Source organism: Hyalella azteca, unplaced genomic scaffold (assembly GCF_000764305.2).
Source record: "Hyalella azteca isolate HAZT.00-mixed unplaced genomic scaffold, Hazt_2.0.2 contig12308, whole genome shotgun sequence".
In the NCBI taxonomy this organism is placed as follows: Eukaryota; Metazoa; Arthropoda; class Malacostraca; order Amphipoda; family Hyalellidae; genus Hyalella; species Hyalella azteca.
The window spans coordinates 25,706-43,182 of record NW_025942268.1 but is presented as its reverse complement, the minus strand read 5'-3'; the positions used below and the strand labels follow the sequence as shown (position 1 = coordinate 43,182).

The window sequence follows — 17,477 nt, the reverse complement described above, 5'->3', positions numbered from 1 at the left end:
GATGTGGGTCATGATGACTCACCTGCGTAGGGGTGATGTGGGTCATGATGACTCACCTGCGTAGGGGTGATGTGGGTCATGATGACTCACCTGCGTAGGGGTGATGTGGGTCATGATGACTCACCTGCGTAGGGGTGATGTGGGTCATGATGACTCACCTGCGTAGGGGTGATGTGGGTGGGGTCTTCAGCAGCAAGGGTCTTCAGTAGTGTGGTCTTGCCTGCGTTGTCTAGACCGAGCAGCAGCAGCCGCAGCTCGCGGTCTGGCGCCTGCTTCAGCTTACGCAGCAGAGACAGCAGACCCTGCAGACCAGGCAGACCTTAGGGGGCTAGTTGGCGCCTTAAAGGGGGTCTATAATAATATAATTTTAGACCCCTTCAGATTTTTGATAGGGGTCTGTTTGAGGTCTGTTTTTAGTTTACATTTTGGGCTACGAAATTGACTGTCGGTCTGGAATGAGACCATTAGGCAGACCCTGCAGACCAGGGCAGACCTTAGGGGGCTATTTAGCATCTTAATGGGGGTCTATAATAACATAATTTTAGACCCCTATAATAATATAATTTCTGATATGGGTCTGTTTGAGGTGTGTTCACAGCTGAGATTTGGGGCTACGAAATTCATAGTCGGTCAGAAATAAGACCAAGAGGCAGACCCTGCAGACCAGGCCAGACATTAGGGGGCTAGTTAGTCCCTTAACGGTGGGTCTATAATATAATTATAGACCCCCTTAGATTTATGATAGGGGTCTGTTCATAGCTGACATTTTGGGGCCACAAAATTCATAGTCGGTCTAAAATAAGACCAAGATAAGGGGGTCTAAAATAATATTTTAGACCCCCCTTTGATTTCTCATAGGGGTCTGTTTAGGGTCTGTTTATAGCTGAGATTTGGGGCTACGAAACTGACAGTCGGTCTGATATAAGACCAAGAGGCAGACCCTGCAGACCAGGCAGACCTTAGGGGGCTATTTAGCACCTAAGAGAGGGTCTAAAATAATCTAGTTTTAGACCCCTTTAGATTTCTCATGGGGGCTGCTGTTTGAGGTCTGTTCACAGCTGATAATTGGGGCAACGAAACTGACTGTCGGTCTGAAATAATAAGACCATGAGGCAGACCGTGCAGGTCATGAGGCAGACCGTGCAGGTCATGAGGCAGACCATGCAGGTCATGAGGCAGACCGTGCAGGTCATGAGGCAGACCATGCAGGTCATGAGGCAGACCGTGCAGGTCATGAGGCAGACCGTGCAGGTCATGAGGCAGACCGTGCAGGTCATGAGGCAGACCATGCGGGAGGTTATATATATGATTATATATATATTTAATTACATATTTATTTATCATAAATTTAATGTTTAATTACATTTTGATGATCGATCACGGACCTGCTACGATCATCTTATTTTTAAATTGAATTTAACCTCGATTTTATTCAGTTATAAAAGTATTAAGGAATTTAGCATTAACTTATGTAACATTATTTATTCACATTTGGAACAGCCTACCGAAATGTTTACCCTCAACTGTTTAATTAATTTTGAAAAATAAATGATCACTCGATTGAAACTTTTATAATTAATGTCTTCAAATGAAAATGAGAAAAAATTATTATTTAGTTCGTTTATCAACCACCTCCATTTTATAGAGGGAGAATCGGGAATCAATAATTTATTGTAGAGAAAATGTTTGCCTTAATAATGTTCTTGTCAACAAATCTATTTATAATGAATAAAATACGCCACTTACCATTGCTTATTTATTTAGAGACCACTTAAACGTATATAATTAGTACACTGAAATATATGTATGAGTTTTATGAAGGAAAACAATGAATGGTTCTTGAAAATATGACGGCAATCCAGAGAGAATGAAATGCTTGAGCTGCTCGATGCGCGGCCAACATGGCGTCTATGTCACTTACACTACAAACTTGCTGTCATTTCTTTATAATTTACTCTGAACTTTTATATGTGTTCGGGTAATTTAAATAAATAGTTTAATTTAAGGTAATTTGATTTAATTTAGGGTAATTTAATTTAATTTAAGGTGATTTAATTAATCAGATAGAAGATAATAACATTTTTCAAGCATTGATCGTTAAGGAAATGTTGGCGTTGAATGGAAAACACTTGGTCAAAATTATACCATATCTAATGTTTCAGAAATAAGCTAAATACTTCATTCTCTCCTGAATTATGCTTATTTACGTCCTGAATTACTCCATTTAAGTGTTCTACAACATGGGCGACTCATGAATCAGGCCAAACTCGCCACTTGTTAAGGATTCTGTTCGATAATTGACTTCAAGTTTGATGTCTTCACGCGCGACGCGCTACGTGCCGCGGTTGCCGTGGCAACGCAACAGCAAACATAGCACCCAATTCATAAAATTCCGAACTAATTTCTCGGTATTGCTAATTTTTCCACCATTCATATATTTTTATTGCATTCAGTATACAAAAAATTAATTTTTATCTGTAGAGTACAATCGTATAGTGCAATATTTCCGTTGAATATAAAAATTTATGTGTATAATCGCAGTGATTTTTATTTCGATGGTGTATGCTCCATTCATTTAATACCGAAGGTATTAATATGGAATAAGCAAATTTACTAAAAATTTTGGCTTGCTTGAAAAATTTAACATAAAATAAGAATAAAATGACCATTTTGTAGAATTTAGTATAAATGAGGTTAAAATTAATATTTTAAAGTCAAATTATATAAAGAATGGTTTATCATTAATTGTGTAAGGGGAATAATACAAATAATTGTTTGGATATTCGTGTATTTTTAAAGGAATAATAACAAAAACAACAAAACAAACAATTCAGAAAAATAACAGGAAGAAAGTGACTTAGTCTGCAGAAAAAAACTTTAAATGCGAAGATGAAGAAAAGGAAAAAAAATCACAAGGAAAGGAGAACAAGCGAGCGATCAGACAACGGAAGTTGTTATCTCCAACAGATGTGATAACAAAATCAATTCAGCATAGAATATAAAACGGAAATTTTATTTATCATTAATAACAAAAAACATAGACAAAGTGGCATGGACACGCCGAAAATAGCGGGAAATAGAAGCGATACAATAACATTAGTAATACACACAACACACACACATACTCGTACACAGACATAAATTTGTGTAGGAAATGACGATGATGTTATACGAGCATAGTTTAACAAACACTCAGAACAATGAGTGGTTCATATTGTCCTGGGCCCATACTTTCAAAAAAGTTAAGAGACCGTAAGTTCATCAGCCAATCATTGACGGCCTTTCAAGCAAAATCCACCAATCATAGACAAGAAAATAGAACGTAAGTACTTACGTTCACTTAATCATAGGCAAGAAAATAGTGCGTAAGTACTTACGTTCACTTAATCATAGACAAGAAAATAGAGCGTAAGTACTTACGTTCACTTAATCATAGACAAGAAAATAGAGCGTAAATACTTACGTTCACTTAGCGAGTTTTGAAAGTATGGCCCCAAATATCGACACACTCTCTTACCCTCATCACGAGCAAAGAGCGGCACTGACACGCCTTTTTGCTGAGCAAAATGAGTCAGGATGACCCACACAAGCGCAAGAAGTGCATAGCTATTTGGACAACGTCTCACTCATTTCTCTGGATGTTCATGGTCTGTGACCGACCACGACTTGTACGACCCCTGGGTGGGTAAGGCTATTTCATCCATGAAATATGGATGAAAAAAGTCAGTTTTATCCCCAACACCTGAAATTATTTCTTGCTGATACGGTCATCCACAACCTGGATGACCAGGGGAGATTTACCCCCTCGGGGTCTCCTGGGTATCACATTTTGTTCCTCGTAATAATCATCATCGTAATTAACGTCATCTAAGTCCCCTGCATCTGCGTACTGATCCATGTGAGGGTTCACGTGTCTGTATCGAGGCCTCCTATTGGCTCCTCCACTAGCCAATCCCAGGAGTGGGCGGGGCCTTCTGTTGTGGTGCGGAGGCCGGTTGTGGCGGTGGCCTAGTGGCCCACGTTGTGGCGGACGCCCCACTTGAAGTTGGCGTGGTGGTCGGTCATTTGGAAAGTGTTGACCCAGATGGGCAGGTGGTGGTGCCCTCGCTTGGCGCGGGCTAGTGAATCTTGCGAGCTGAAGAGGGAAATAAGATGTAAGATTCAACCTAACCCATTTGAATGGGTGAGATTTTCAACCTTACCCATTTGAATGGGGAATATTTAACCTTAACCAAATGGATAATTTATATGGATAAGATTTACGCTTAAACAAATGGATAAGATGTATATATTCTGAAATTAAGAATATAAAAATCATTCAAAAACTTTTGAAAGTTATTAATATGAGTGAAATTAAATACATATGGTGCACGCGACATGATATTCAATTCATTACGCAGAATGAAAGTTAACAAATAAATCACACTATATCCCATGCGCACTCATCTAATTTCAGCTACGTAAGATCTTTTATTTGCGGTGAATGCATCACTGAATCTATTTGGTGTTCGTGTTGTTGTGATGCATAGTTCAAAATGATTGATGCACTGTTGAATGAACAATAAATCATTGCATCATTGTTCAAATGAATGTGATGCATTGTTCAAAATGAATCTATTTGGTGTTGTTCATTGTTGTGATGCAGTTAGTGTTCAAAACGACTAATGTTATATTTAATGACCACTTTAGTTCAGTAATATACAACTATACCTGAGAGCGGGCAGGTCTCCGGCGTCTACGCCCAGCACCTCCACCTCCGAATAGCCGTCGCGCGAGACGGGAACTGAAGAGGGGTGGGTTAGGGAGGGAAAATGAGGGGGGGTGGGTGGTTGTGGAAAAAGGGGGTAATAGGGGATTATTTAATTAATAGGAAAATATATAAAGTTGAAGGGATTATGAAACGGGAACTGGGGGGATTAATTGAAGGCATGGGGTTTATTGAGGGGGGAAAGGGAGGTAGAGGAATAAAAAATATTAAGAGGGAAGTATACAATGAAAGAAAAAGATGAAATATGTATATAATTAAAGAAATAATATGGGATGAAATTATAAGCCGGAAACTGAAGGGGTTAATTAAAGAGAAAAGAGAGGATGCTTATGGGAAAAAGGATTAATTGGGGATAAATATAATTAATGATGAAGGAAATAAATTTGAGGGGATTTATATGAGACGGGCTTGAGCCGAGAAGGGGCTATGTTAATTATGGAGGACGGAAGAGGAGAAGGCAATAATAAATTTATTTATCCTGGATAATAATAAATAATGAAAAGAAATAAAATATAAAGGTGATCAATAGAAGAATGAAACATGAGGAAGAATGGGAGCTGGTAGAATGGTAGTATAAATTCAGTTGAGTCATGTGTTTAGTCAACGTACGTACCTCAGGTCGTTGCAAGTAGTAGGAGCTGTCGTATATTGTCAGAATTTTTATGAGTGTTACGATTACTGTCAGCATAGCGTCATGTCTTCCATTGTCAATTTTTTAAATTCGCGAATAAAAAATCTTACTTAAATACTTGAGAAACAGCTCGTTATTTCTATTAAGGAAATTGCATATATTTGCGTGAATTTAGATTTTTTAGAATTTTAGAATTAATTTAAAATTTTCTGAACTTAATGTGGAGCAATATTTTTTCATCGAGATACTTAACAGAAACGTGCAGTATAGTTTTTCCTGCACAATTACAAATAAAATACTTTTTTGAATCGCGATGGCGGATGAGTTCCTTTGTCCGCGGGTGCCTGCGCTGCACGGAGGGCGCCTCAGCATTGGTGCGAGTTACCTTCGACTTTGTCTTATTCGTTATATATGTTAGAATTATAGTTTTCGTGAATTTTTATTAAGCATAATTAATGCCAACAATTAAACATATCGTTTTAATATTATTAATAATACGTTTATCCTGGTATATAATACAGCGAGCCTAACCGCGAGACATGAGCTCGATCGTAATCGCGTCTTGAAGTTTCGGTATCGAATCACGTAAGAAGTTACGTACAAGGGGCTCAACCTTAACGAAAAATTGATTATTTAAGATAAACGTGAGTATATTGGACGTATTTTCATTGCGTTTGAATAGCCTTGCCAATCTTTGAGCATCCGTCTTCTCTCTGGAAAATTAATAGGTTACATATTTTCCCTTTTCTGCAATTAGCGTTGATGATCTTATTTAACCGTTCTTTAGACAAAATCACACCCATTTCTTTGAGTGGTCACTTGTATGGATTTGAAGCTCCAGTTCACTGAGTCTTTTTTATACTTCTTTTTAATCTAGCTTTTTCCTCGGTTCATTTCAAAATGCAATAAAGGACAGACCGAAAACCAGGAATACCATTAAAGATTTATTAAGATTCAACTAACACTACAGAGTAACAAGATTGCAATTTGAAGTCTGCTAATACTGGAAAGAACTGAAGTCCTTATTTAAGAAAAGAAAATAATCGTAATAGCTTAAGTTGAAATACTAAATACACCTTCAAGTTTTTGTGCAAAATAAGTCTTCATGAATGAAGCAGCAACTTTCAGTTGGACCTTGTTAACCCTTTAGCGCCCAACAGGACATTTATGTCGCCTTTCAAAAAGGCGTTTTTATTCGATGTATTAATCTCGTTAGATAAGTTAATTTTTTCTTTAATTTCAGGCTGCGCCGTGACTAGGTGGACATAAATGTATCCTTTAAAATTTTTTGCAATCAATAAATTTTAGCAGGTAGTATGGACGCAATACGGTATTTTGCACTTATCAGTAAATTGAGTTTTAAAGGGTTAATGTTGAATCCAATTTTAGTTAAAAAACAAAAAAGGCTCAAAACAATATTGCAATTGAGGGCGATCTATTGCGCGAAATACAGTGCAAGTTTTATCGACGGCGTGGTGGGAACAAGTGCGGAAAGTTACTAATAACATTGTTACCTTGCACCTACTTTGCTCTTACCTCTGATAGGGCGATGAAGTAGGTGAAATGTAATTGTGAATAATACATAAGTCTATCATTTGAACATATCATATACTGCAATAATGCTATATATTGTATTACATAATATCCCCTATCAAGCACCTTGAAGTAGAAGAGTTTTTAATATATACTGGTGACAACTATCAAAGTTAGCAGTTTATCATTTGATGAATAAGGTATATGGAATGACTTATTAAAACATTCCTAATACAATAAATTATATAGATTAAATAAATTAATATTGACTAAAGGCGGAAAAGTTTTGATTCCATAATATGGCAGTCATTATTGGAGAAACATAAATATATAATCGACTATTAAATAATTTAAATAGGAAACTAAACCCTTCAAAATACCTTAAAAGAATGAACTATCAGTTTAATGTCAGATTGGGATTAATGGAAATTACAATTTCTCTATTGAAATCGTAATTTAAGATGGTAGTCGTTGCGAAAACTGATCTGAAACTGAAGACAAATATAAATTTGATTACATTGTACTATTACGTTTTTGGACTAATGTTGTAGAAATCCACATCAATATTCATACTTCTTTTACAATGCTTGTTTGTTTCACAGTTGGGTTATGATAGGAACAAGTTTTGTTTGCCTCACCCAACACTACCCTACCACCCCCATAACAATGGATTGGTGGTGCGGGAGTTGTGTTGATGACCAACCGAAACTATCGACCAAATTGTTCTCCTACTCTATGCCTGACTCCCCACTTGGCGTTACTATGGTAGTGGACTTGTGGTTACGCTAACCGAAACTAACGACCATAATGTTCCCCTACTCTATGCCTAACTCCCCACCTGGCGTTACTATGGTAGTGGACTTGTGGTTACGACTAACTGAAACTAACGACCATAATGTTCCCCTACCCTATGCCTAACTCCCCACTTGACGTTACCGTGGTAGTCTGTTTTGACGAAGGTGAAGACCGGCCCCACCTTGCCGGGCTTGTGATAGTGGAAGTCCTTTGGCTGGGGGCCATGAGGAATATCATGAAGATCGTGGGTAAGACCATGAGGATCGTGGGTAAGACCATGTGGATCATGAGCAAGACCATGAGGATCATGAAGAAGACCATTGTCGTACTCGGGCAGAGGGGATCTCTTGACTAATATTCTGAGGTGCGGTGTTCCATCAGCAGCAGCTAAAATACAGCTAAGTGAATAAAAATAACCACCATGCTGCTTCTGCAGTGCAACCAAGTCAGTACAAACTACGATATATCTCTACTGCAATACACGCAAGTGAGTATCGAAAAGTTTTCTTATGAATATTCTACTGAGCAGATCATGCGCACAATGATTTGACTTAAATTAAACAGGCTGGCTTACATTCTTAACAAAATAACCCTTGAATATAATAGGGAATGAAGTGTACAAAACTTATGAATGCAGACAGATTATAGCGCCCATGCGTAAAAGTAAGCAATACATAGAAGAAAACAGCGATCAAAGAAAACCATAATGAAGTCTAAATGTTATAATTAATAGTTTGTATTAGATCTCCGGCATTTGTTAAAAGTGTAGTAAAGAGCTGCAGTTATGCTGTGCAGATAGTTACGGAGATGATGTTGGAAATATAAATGGTGCAAAATAATTAATTAGTAAACAAAATGAGTCACATCACACATTTCATGAATAACGCTTGAATAAAAGTGAGAGGCTGCGAAGAAAGTATACCTTCTGAAGCACCGTCATGATATTATGGTAGAAATACCATCCATAATCCCAGAACTCGATGTCTAAATGCCATGCTATGTTTCATAACATGAAATTATGTATATAACTTATTATTTTACATGTAACTTTTTTGTAAATTGAATCTCCGTTTTTTGAACACACACACTTATGTTACCGCATCCCCACATTGATGAACGATGACAATACGTGGCCCTGTTGATTCTATTCAATCCATCGTTACTTTCATTTCATAAAACTTAATATTACATGAATTACTGTTATTGAAATGACATGCTATTTTCACAAGCTTTGATCACTGTCGAGGCTTGCACAAAATATTAGTTTTTATAAAGTCGCATCAGTCAGCTTGTATTTAAGTCTTTGTCGAGCTGGAAAAAGACATCGTCTCGATGGTTCAGAGAAAAATGGTAAAATTATTTTCAGAGTTGAAAAGTGTTTAGATGGAAGGTTGCTGAATTAATGAAGGAGCTCATATAAATGAAAAAGTGAAATAGATATAGAAGCACACTCAATCTTCGAGTTATTATTTAAAAGAATGTTATATTATTCAACACAGCAACAAACATAGCATTTAGACACATTTAGTATAGTGCAGACTTGATCTAGCTTCTATAATGCGAAAGCTATAGACTATGCATGGAATTACAGACCATTTGCGTTCATGTACTAAGAAAGAAATATACACAAAAAAATATTTGTGTCTGTAAAATAAATTTTATTGGTGAAGTCCATTCACGCATTACTGAAACGTGATCTACTTGAACGCAAACGGTCTAAATCTGCACTTGTTTATAAGGTGCCAACCATCCATTTTAAATACTACGTTATGTTTATAAGCTAAGATATAGCAAGTTAATTAGTAAACATCAATAAAGGTTTATTTAGGGCAGCTTTAAGGAGAAAAGGAATCAAATATGATTAATGAATTATTTATGTTGTGTTCTAAATATAGATGAGGGGAAGATTGCATGGAAGCTTGATTGTTTCCGACTGCATCAACGATCGATATTACCTGTTCTAAGACTTGAAATATATTCATAATAAATATCTTTTGCGCCTGCTACTTTGTACCGTCAGGGCTTAGGCTATCGTTTCAATTATGACTTTTAGCACCGTTTCAATTTCCGTTCACGAATCCCAACAACTATCTATCATAGTTCTGCTCCTCAGTGTGATCCAACCTAATAATACAGCCTTTTTAAAGTTAAATCCAGATTGTATAATACCTATATTGGCAAGGAAGATTCTACGATATATATCACTTCGGGCTGGTACGTAAACTATGTAAACACCCTACACTCGCCCTGTTGGCTTATGACTCATTTAAAAAACGAAATTCAAATGCGGGGCAGCTTCTGATTCGAGTAAACAGAAGCTGAGGCGTCTCTAAATTCTGATTAGGTTTTGCTTCCAAGACTTGTTATCGAGCGGAAACCTTCAAAACCTCCACAAATCAGGTGTTCTTACACGAAGTTAATGCATACTTTATTATTTGTTCGAATATGCAATTTAAACATATGGCTTTCATTGGCTGCTGTTCTTGTGCGAATTTAAGACACGTAGTTCTATCTTAGGCTGGTGTTTGAAATTGGTGGGTTAACCCTGAATCATGGCACCTCAATATCATCAGAAGGTGTTCTTACATAAAGTTAAGCCTAGCCCCATCAATGAGAAGTAATTTTGATGATTTTAAGACATATTTCTATAGTAAACGTGTCTTCTTACATGAAGTTGGTGGCGGACCCCTCATTATCGGGCACCTCCTCCACCTCCATATCATCGGCGTCCTCCAGGGCCCACTCCTCGACCGAGTCTCCGGCCCAGTCGTTGTCGTCCGAGCGGCGTGGGGCCTCCGCTACTCGATTGCCATGGCCAAAGCGGTCAATTTGGGCCAAAATAATGCTTTTGGTCTCGTAAATGGGCCCGAGCTAACGGATCTCACAGTGAGGAATGTCGTTTTTTCCGATATACGATTTAGGCCAAATCAACGTTTGTTGTTCCGCAAAACGGCCAAAAATGACGAAGTTTACGGTTCGGAACGTCGCGTCAAGCCTCGCAAAAGTCAGGTTTTTAAATTGTGTATTAAACACACGAATGAGGGTTTTCAGAATCAGATGTATTTGGTTCTAATGACCAACTTTATGTCCATCAAGAACGTCGCTTACTTGTTTTATTTAATCTTCTAACGTGTGGTATAATAGATCAAAGTATTTCAAATTTGCCCATCGAGTTTATTGAATCTTGTCTCGGGTTATGGGCAAAATTTCGTCAATTTAGGGATATAGAAAGACTGATTAAGACCTAAAAATGGCATATTAGGGCGCGATAAACAATTTTTAAAGTCAAGGCTGAAAACTATTCACTAGAAAATCTCATTTCCTGTCATTAATAAACATTTTATCTCGCTAAATTAAGTCACGTCCAGACCCAAAGTATGCGAATACGCAGAATTCCCAAATCCTCCAACAATGAGAATGTTGTTTAATTTTGCAATTCATTTCTTGCAACGTGTTACGCACGCAGTGGTTTTTTCAAAACTTAGTTCATTCAAGTCTTCATCGTACTAAATTACCTATACCAGTCAGTTCGAACAGCTAGTCGTTATTCGGCGTTTGTATCAACTTCATAGCTATTCACAAGTATCTAGAGTTACATGGACCGGTTCTAGCACAGTCAGAAACACATACTAGTGCAGTCGGCACATACTAGTGCAGTCGGCACATACTATAGTGCTGTCAAAGACACCTAGTAGCACAGTCAGAGACACATCTACTAGCATGGCCAGTAAGACGTATTAGCACAGTTATGGAAACGTACTTAATCGTCCAAATTCTATCGTCAAGTATATAAGTGTTCAGTAGAAACAATGCGTCCAAATGCCAGCGTTTAGCAGTGAAAGTTTCTTTTTAACGTCGAATTTAAATAAAATAGAAATTCATCAGTTCAGTTAGTCCAATTATTAAGAGCATTAGAGATATTTTGGTGATGTCAGTTGATGATAAATCAACTGTTAAGTTTTGTGAAACGTTACAGAGAAAATTGACATTCCAGAGTTTTACAAAATACCATTTTTGGCTATTGTCACGTCCCAGATGAATTGAAATTATTGATATTTTTGACAGTATTTAATTTGTTTGTTATTGTATGGCATTTTAAATTGGAGTTGTTAGAAAGGGTGTTAAACCACCCAACTCGGCAACTCGTTGATATAATATCAGAATGAAATGCATGGTTCACTATACTTTTGCTTCACAATATCAGTTGCAGGTCAACACTGTTGAACATTTAAAGTGAAACCTAATGAGCAGCAAGTTTAATAGTAGGAGTTGAAAAGTAGTTTATTCGTAGAAGAAGGTTTAGTCGTTGAAGTTATTATACAAATACACAATAAATTAGATGAGTTACCCTGCAGGAAATAATACGGGTTATCAGTAGATATTTTAATATAAATATGACATGCCCCAATAGCATAGATTATTATTTTATTATTAATAGCTTTATACATCGATTTTGATAGGACTTTAGTGTTTAGGAATGTTTATAGAGAGAATGGAAATCATACTAAAATTTAGAAACTATTTAAGAACAGAAATGTTTTTGTTGTAATATTTAAACATGCATGGAAAAAACTTTGACTTTAGGTTTAGGTGTGCATAAACGGATTAGAATTATAATATTATTCTATTTTTATTAGTTGAATGATCGGCTAGTTCTACGATAATTTATCCTATTGAATACAACTTAACTATCTTGATGAGTAATATATGGCCTGAAAACTTGGAGCTTTTAGCAACTTCCATGATAAGTAATCATGTTTTTATATGTGTGATTTGCAGTTTTGTTCTGTATTGCTCCAGCATTCCAATGTTATACTATGTTAAATTAAAGTACTTATACTATACTGCTTGCTATGTTATAAGATAATTTCCTTATCAGGGGGTGACTCAGTTAATTATCAATTTTCCTGGTTATAGTTGTCGTATTTCCTGGCATACAATGTTAAACTTCGTTAATTAAAACGTGAGCTGCAGAACAAGAGGACCTTATATGACTGTTTTTATATCAATTCCACATTAGATAATTATTACAGGGTTAGGTTATTATTATTATGATCAGTATTATTAAAGGTTAGAAACAATGATAACCGTAGAGGAAATGCTTACTGCACACATGATGATTATCGCCTATAAGACGATTATCGTTCATGAGATTATCATTGCTTGTATAATGATTATCTTCTATAATATTTATCATTTCCTACAGGATGATTATCACCTATAAGGTGCTTATGACTCACCGAAGTCGTCGTCCAATAGGACGGCGCGTTTGCTGATCACGTGACCAGCGGGGAATGATGACGTCATCGCCACGGCGACAGCCAATGACAGGGCGAGCTACACAAACGTGCTTTGTTTTAACACATTTTTCTGTGTGTAGTTAAAGTTTGTATTGGAATTGAGGAATGTAATGATGCGGTGTTGCTCTACACTCAGAGATTTGAGTGGGACTGTGTCCCAATAGTGATGTAGAGTGTAGGAGTACCACCGTATGAGGTATAAATCAAATATAAATATAATATCTGTATATATAATATAATATAATATAATATGATATAATATAATATAATATAATATAATATAATATAATATAATATAATATAATATAATATAACATAATATTATATATATATGTGTTAAATATACTGGCGTTCCCATGATATATGAGAAACTCTATCACATCTCATATAAACAATGGTACCTATATTTTCTCAACCAATACACGTAGGTATATACAACATATACAGGGTGTCCCAAAATAAAAGATACTCAACTTTGAATGGTTGTAACTCAAAAAGTAATAGAGTTAAAAATTTTGAAATTTCAAGATTTGTTCCCTATGTTTTTCTGCATCTCTCCACCAAAAATCAGACAGATCGATGTAGCCATAAGCGCTTGATAGAACTTTCAGCGACATGTGCTAAAATCGTGCTTGCGCAAAGTTTTAGTAAGATCATTTTGTATAATCATTCATTGTCTTGACATGTTTTCTTATCGCTGTTTTATTTTTTGTATCTTTGGTGAGACAAAGACATGGCAATCTTTGGTGAGAGGCAATCATGACAATCTTTGGTGAGATACAATCATGACAATCTTTGGTGAGAGACAATCATGGCAATCTTTGGTGAGAGGCAATCATGACAATCTTTGGTGAGAGACAATCTTGACAATCTTTGGTGGGGGACAATCATGACAATCTTTGGTGAGAGACAATCTTGACAATCTTTGATGAGAGACAATCATGGCAATCTTTGGTGAGAGACAATCATGGCAATCTTTGGTGAGACACAATCATGGCAATATTTGGTGAGAGACAATCATGGCAATCTTTGGTGAGACACAATCATGACAATCTTTGGTGAGAGTCCCCCCTCTCCCACACCCCCCCTAGAGGGGGTCTAGTTTTTCCCCAAGAGAAACCTAGACCAGCTTTCCTAGAGCCTAGAGGCTAGAGATTTCTAGGTGTTGAGGAGCTAATTAGCACCTATTGTAATCTAGAGCCTTGTGTAGGATGTGTATAGTTGTATTTAAAGAGTTACAATATATGTATAAATTATATTATATTATATATGTTATAAAAATTATGTATAATTGCGTGTACAGAGTTATAGGAGTTTGGAGCAGGTATGTTGATGTATTGAGCGTTAACATTACATCGTAAATCATAAATTTGAAACATGTTAACTGATATAACAATTGAGTGTATATGGTTTTGGAAGATTATAGCTACCTATCTATAGTTATTTTTAGTTACGTATTTTAATTGAAGGATTTCCAAACTGTACGTTGATTTATTTTGATATAGCACTAACTTATGAGATAATTTAATTTATGAAGGTTAAATATATAGAAATAAATTGTACACGTAAATGAACAAGCACTGTTTTAGTACATATATACTCACTAGGAGAGTGTTGGCCATGTTAGCGGAGCGGAGTACGTACTCGTGTGGGTGCAGGTGGCAGACTGACAACAGCTGTGCGGTGCTCGCCTTATATAGCCTCGCCTGCGGTCGCCAGTGAAAACATTCACGTGAAGGCAAACATTTTCTTCTCAAAAATGAAACGAAAAATGGACGAGCAATGGAGGTTTTCAGGAACGAATTGAATGAGAAAAAGAACCTAACTATTGCTTCACTAACAAGACGGATTTAATTGTGATGTAGATAACACTAGCTAGTTATGAATGTTTCACTTTAACTTGACTTCACTAATTTATAATTATTTAAATCTTGAGTGAATAAAACAGGTATAAATGATAATATAAAGATATGAGAGTGTATTTATTGTCGTTCCTATTGTAACTTAAATTAAAATTTGTATTACATAATTAATAACATTTACAAATAGCACATTTCTCCTCCGTTATAAATATCGACTCGTAATTAAATGATGTACAGAATCTTGCCGCCATGTTTGATTTAGCATGAACAACATCAGACGAGTATGTAAGTTCGTTTATGTTAACATTCAGCATACGTACTTTGATTTTCTCATGATGTTAATCACGAGTAGAGGTAGCACGTAGCAGTATGAACAGGAGTAGAAGTATGAGTACGAGAAGGAGTATTAGAATTTTAATGATGATGTTTATTTAAATGAATTTATAACTTGAAGGAAGCTCAAATCAAAGAAAATCTAACTTAAATAAGTTTAAACTTAAGGTAATTCAATAAGTTTTAAGCGGGCACACTGATTTATAATGTGAATATCTAAGTTCGTTGTTAATCATTAATATTAGTTATTAGTAATTACTCAATAATTTATATTCAATTAATTAATTAATTATTAGGTAAAAATCTATTTTAATATAACATATTAATGCCGCAAAAGTTTTAAATTTTGAAGCACAATATTTTTTATTAACAAATTTAAGTGAAAATATCGATCATTGAAACAACTCGTTCATGCGTTTGCTTGGAAATATTCTGTAGATCTGCGACATGTAGAATGTAACTTAATCATAAATTATTTTGATATATAAATTAATTTTAAATAAGTAATTAAGTTTATATGAATAATTACTTTTGAATAATTTATTAATTGTAAATAACTAATTAATTTGCAATAAATAATCAATTTCCAATAATTAATTAGTTTCCAATAAATAATTTATTTCAAATATATAAGTACTCTCCAATAACTATTTAATTTGGAATAAATAATTAATTTTCTATATATAAATAATTTTAAAGAAATTAATTACTTTTAAATAATAATTAGTTAATGAATATTAAATGATATTCAGTCTATAAATCAAATTATTAAATAATAAATAATAAATGAATAATACATTATTTTCAGTCAATAAATTACTTCTACATAAAAAGTTAGCAACAATGGTAAAGAAATTGAAATCGCGTCGAGGAAGCGCACGTAAAAATGTCGGCGACACGCGCGCACCGCGGCCGCTTTCTCCCGCGCTCAGCCAGCGCTGAGACTTACTGAGACTTCCTACCTCTTACTGACTTACTGCACTTACTGACTAGCTTACTGCACTTACTGCACGTCTACTGACTAGCTTACTGCACTTACTGCACGTCTACTGACTAGCTTACTGCACGTCTACTGACTAGCTTACTGACTTACTGCACTTACTAACCAGTTTTCTATTTAAAATATTTAACAATCCTCTAAATTCATCTCTCATATTATTATACCTTATGTGGTATTCTAAGTTTTGTGGTATTATAAGTACCTTATGTTGAATTGATTTCTAAATCTAATATCTTCTGAAAAGAGTTTGTAATTTTTATGAACAGTTGTGATTCAATTACTTGAATTCTTTTCTATTCGATTTACTAGATAGTAAACTATAATATGAGTAAGTTTTTTTAATTGAAGTAACATTAAAAAATCAACTCTTCATTATGTACAAATAAATAATAACATATATTTTCCCCAAAGAGTTTAGTATAGAAAAATTAATTGTGTCATAGTTAGACGGATGTACGCGCCAAATACATTAAACTCATATAACACACACAATTCATACAATACCATACTTTAAATTCACACAATTCATAAATGTGTAGATATTGAGAATTCATGACCAAGCAGACCACTGAAAAAAAATTTCAGTTATAAAGATCAGAATTATTGAGTGATTAGCAAATTTAGCATAGTTTTCCATCCCAATCATTCTTTGCGCTAGAAAACTTTTTAGAAAACGACAAATTAGGATGTGTAACAATTTAAAACTAATTTTCTTGGTTGTCTGCCCGAACTGAAATGAAATTTTGAATAAAATTGAACTGTGCTTAATCGTACACTTTTTTAGCTTGTATAGAACTATTGTAGTTGATATATCAGTAGTGCNAGCAGTAGTGCAGTTGGTATAGCAGTAGTACAGCTGGTATAGCAGTAGTGCAGCTGGTATAGCAGTAGTACAGCTGGTATATATGTAGGTACACTCGCTACAGCGTCATGTTCAGGCATGAAACATTTATGTACACGAGAGGTTAATGTCGTGCGTATCATTAAATTAAGTAATTCATTTCATTAAGTATATGTTACAAGGTCGGCTTTCATTACCTTCTTATTTATGACTTCCTGTAATCTTATTACTGTTATCGCAGGGATTGGGTGAAGTGTACATGGTTTGTTATCGTACATTTGTAGATAAGAAATACATCGTTGTCATGACAACCTAATGCTGCCTGATCAGATGGTTTATTAACTTGTAATTTTAAAAATTTATGACTATGTATATAATATTTGAAATGGTTATTTGTTTCAATTTTATTCTAAT

At 35.3% G+C, this 17,477-nt stretch overlaps 2 protein-coding genes across 2 annotated transcripts in view; both read right to left on the bottom strand.

Moving 5' to 3' along the window:
* The window catches only part of LOC108668085 (ADP-ribosylation factor-like protein 3), a 22,614-nt gene extending 20,718 nt beyond the window's left edge, over nt 1-1,896 (bottom strand). Inside the window, exons 1-2 of the mRNA XM_047883219.1 lie at nt 1,747-1,896; nt 159-302 (exon numbers count right to left, since the gene is read on the bottom strand). Of these exons, the coding sequence (XP_047739175.1) occupies nt 159-302; nt 1,747-1,749 (147 nt within the window). The 5' untranslated portion in view covers nt 1,750-1,896. The remainder of the gene's footprint in view (nt 1-158; nt 303-1,746) is intronic.
* A 1,548-nt stretch (nt 1,897-3,444) lies between these two features.
* On the bottom strand, nt 3,445-17,306 carry LOC108668087. The gene is made up of 6 exons (XM_047883218.1): nt 17,261-17,306; nt 14,632-14,733; nt 12,968-13,064; nt 10,396-10,525; nt 4,711-4,783; nt 3,445-4,135 (listed from the first exon to the last, which is right to left on the bottom strand). The coding sequence occupies exons 2-6, from the start codon at nt 14,647-14,649 to the stop codon at nt 3,749-3,751; spliced, it is 705 nt and encodes a 234-aa protein (XP_047739174.1). The 5' UTR covers nt 14,650-14,733; nt 17,261-17,306; the 3' UTR covers nt 3,445-3,748.
* Between the last annotated feature and the right edge of the window lie 171 nt (nt 17,307-17,477).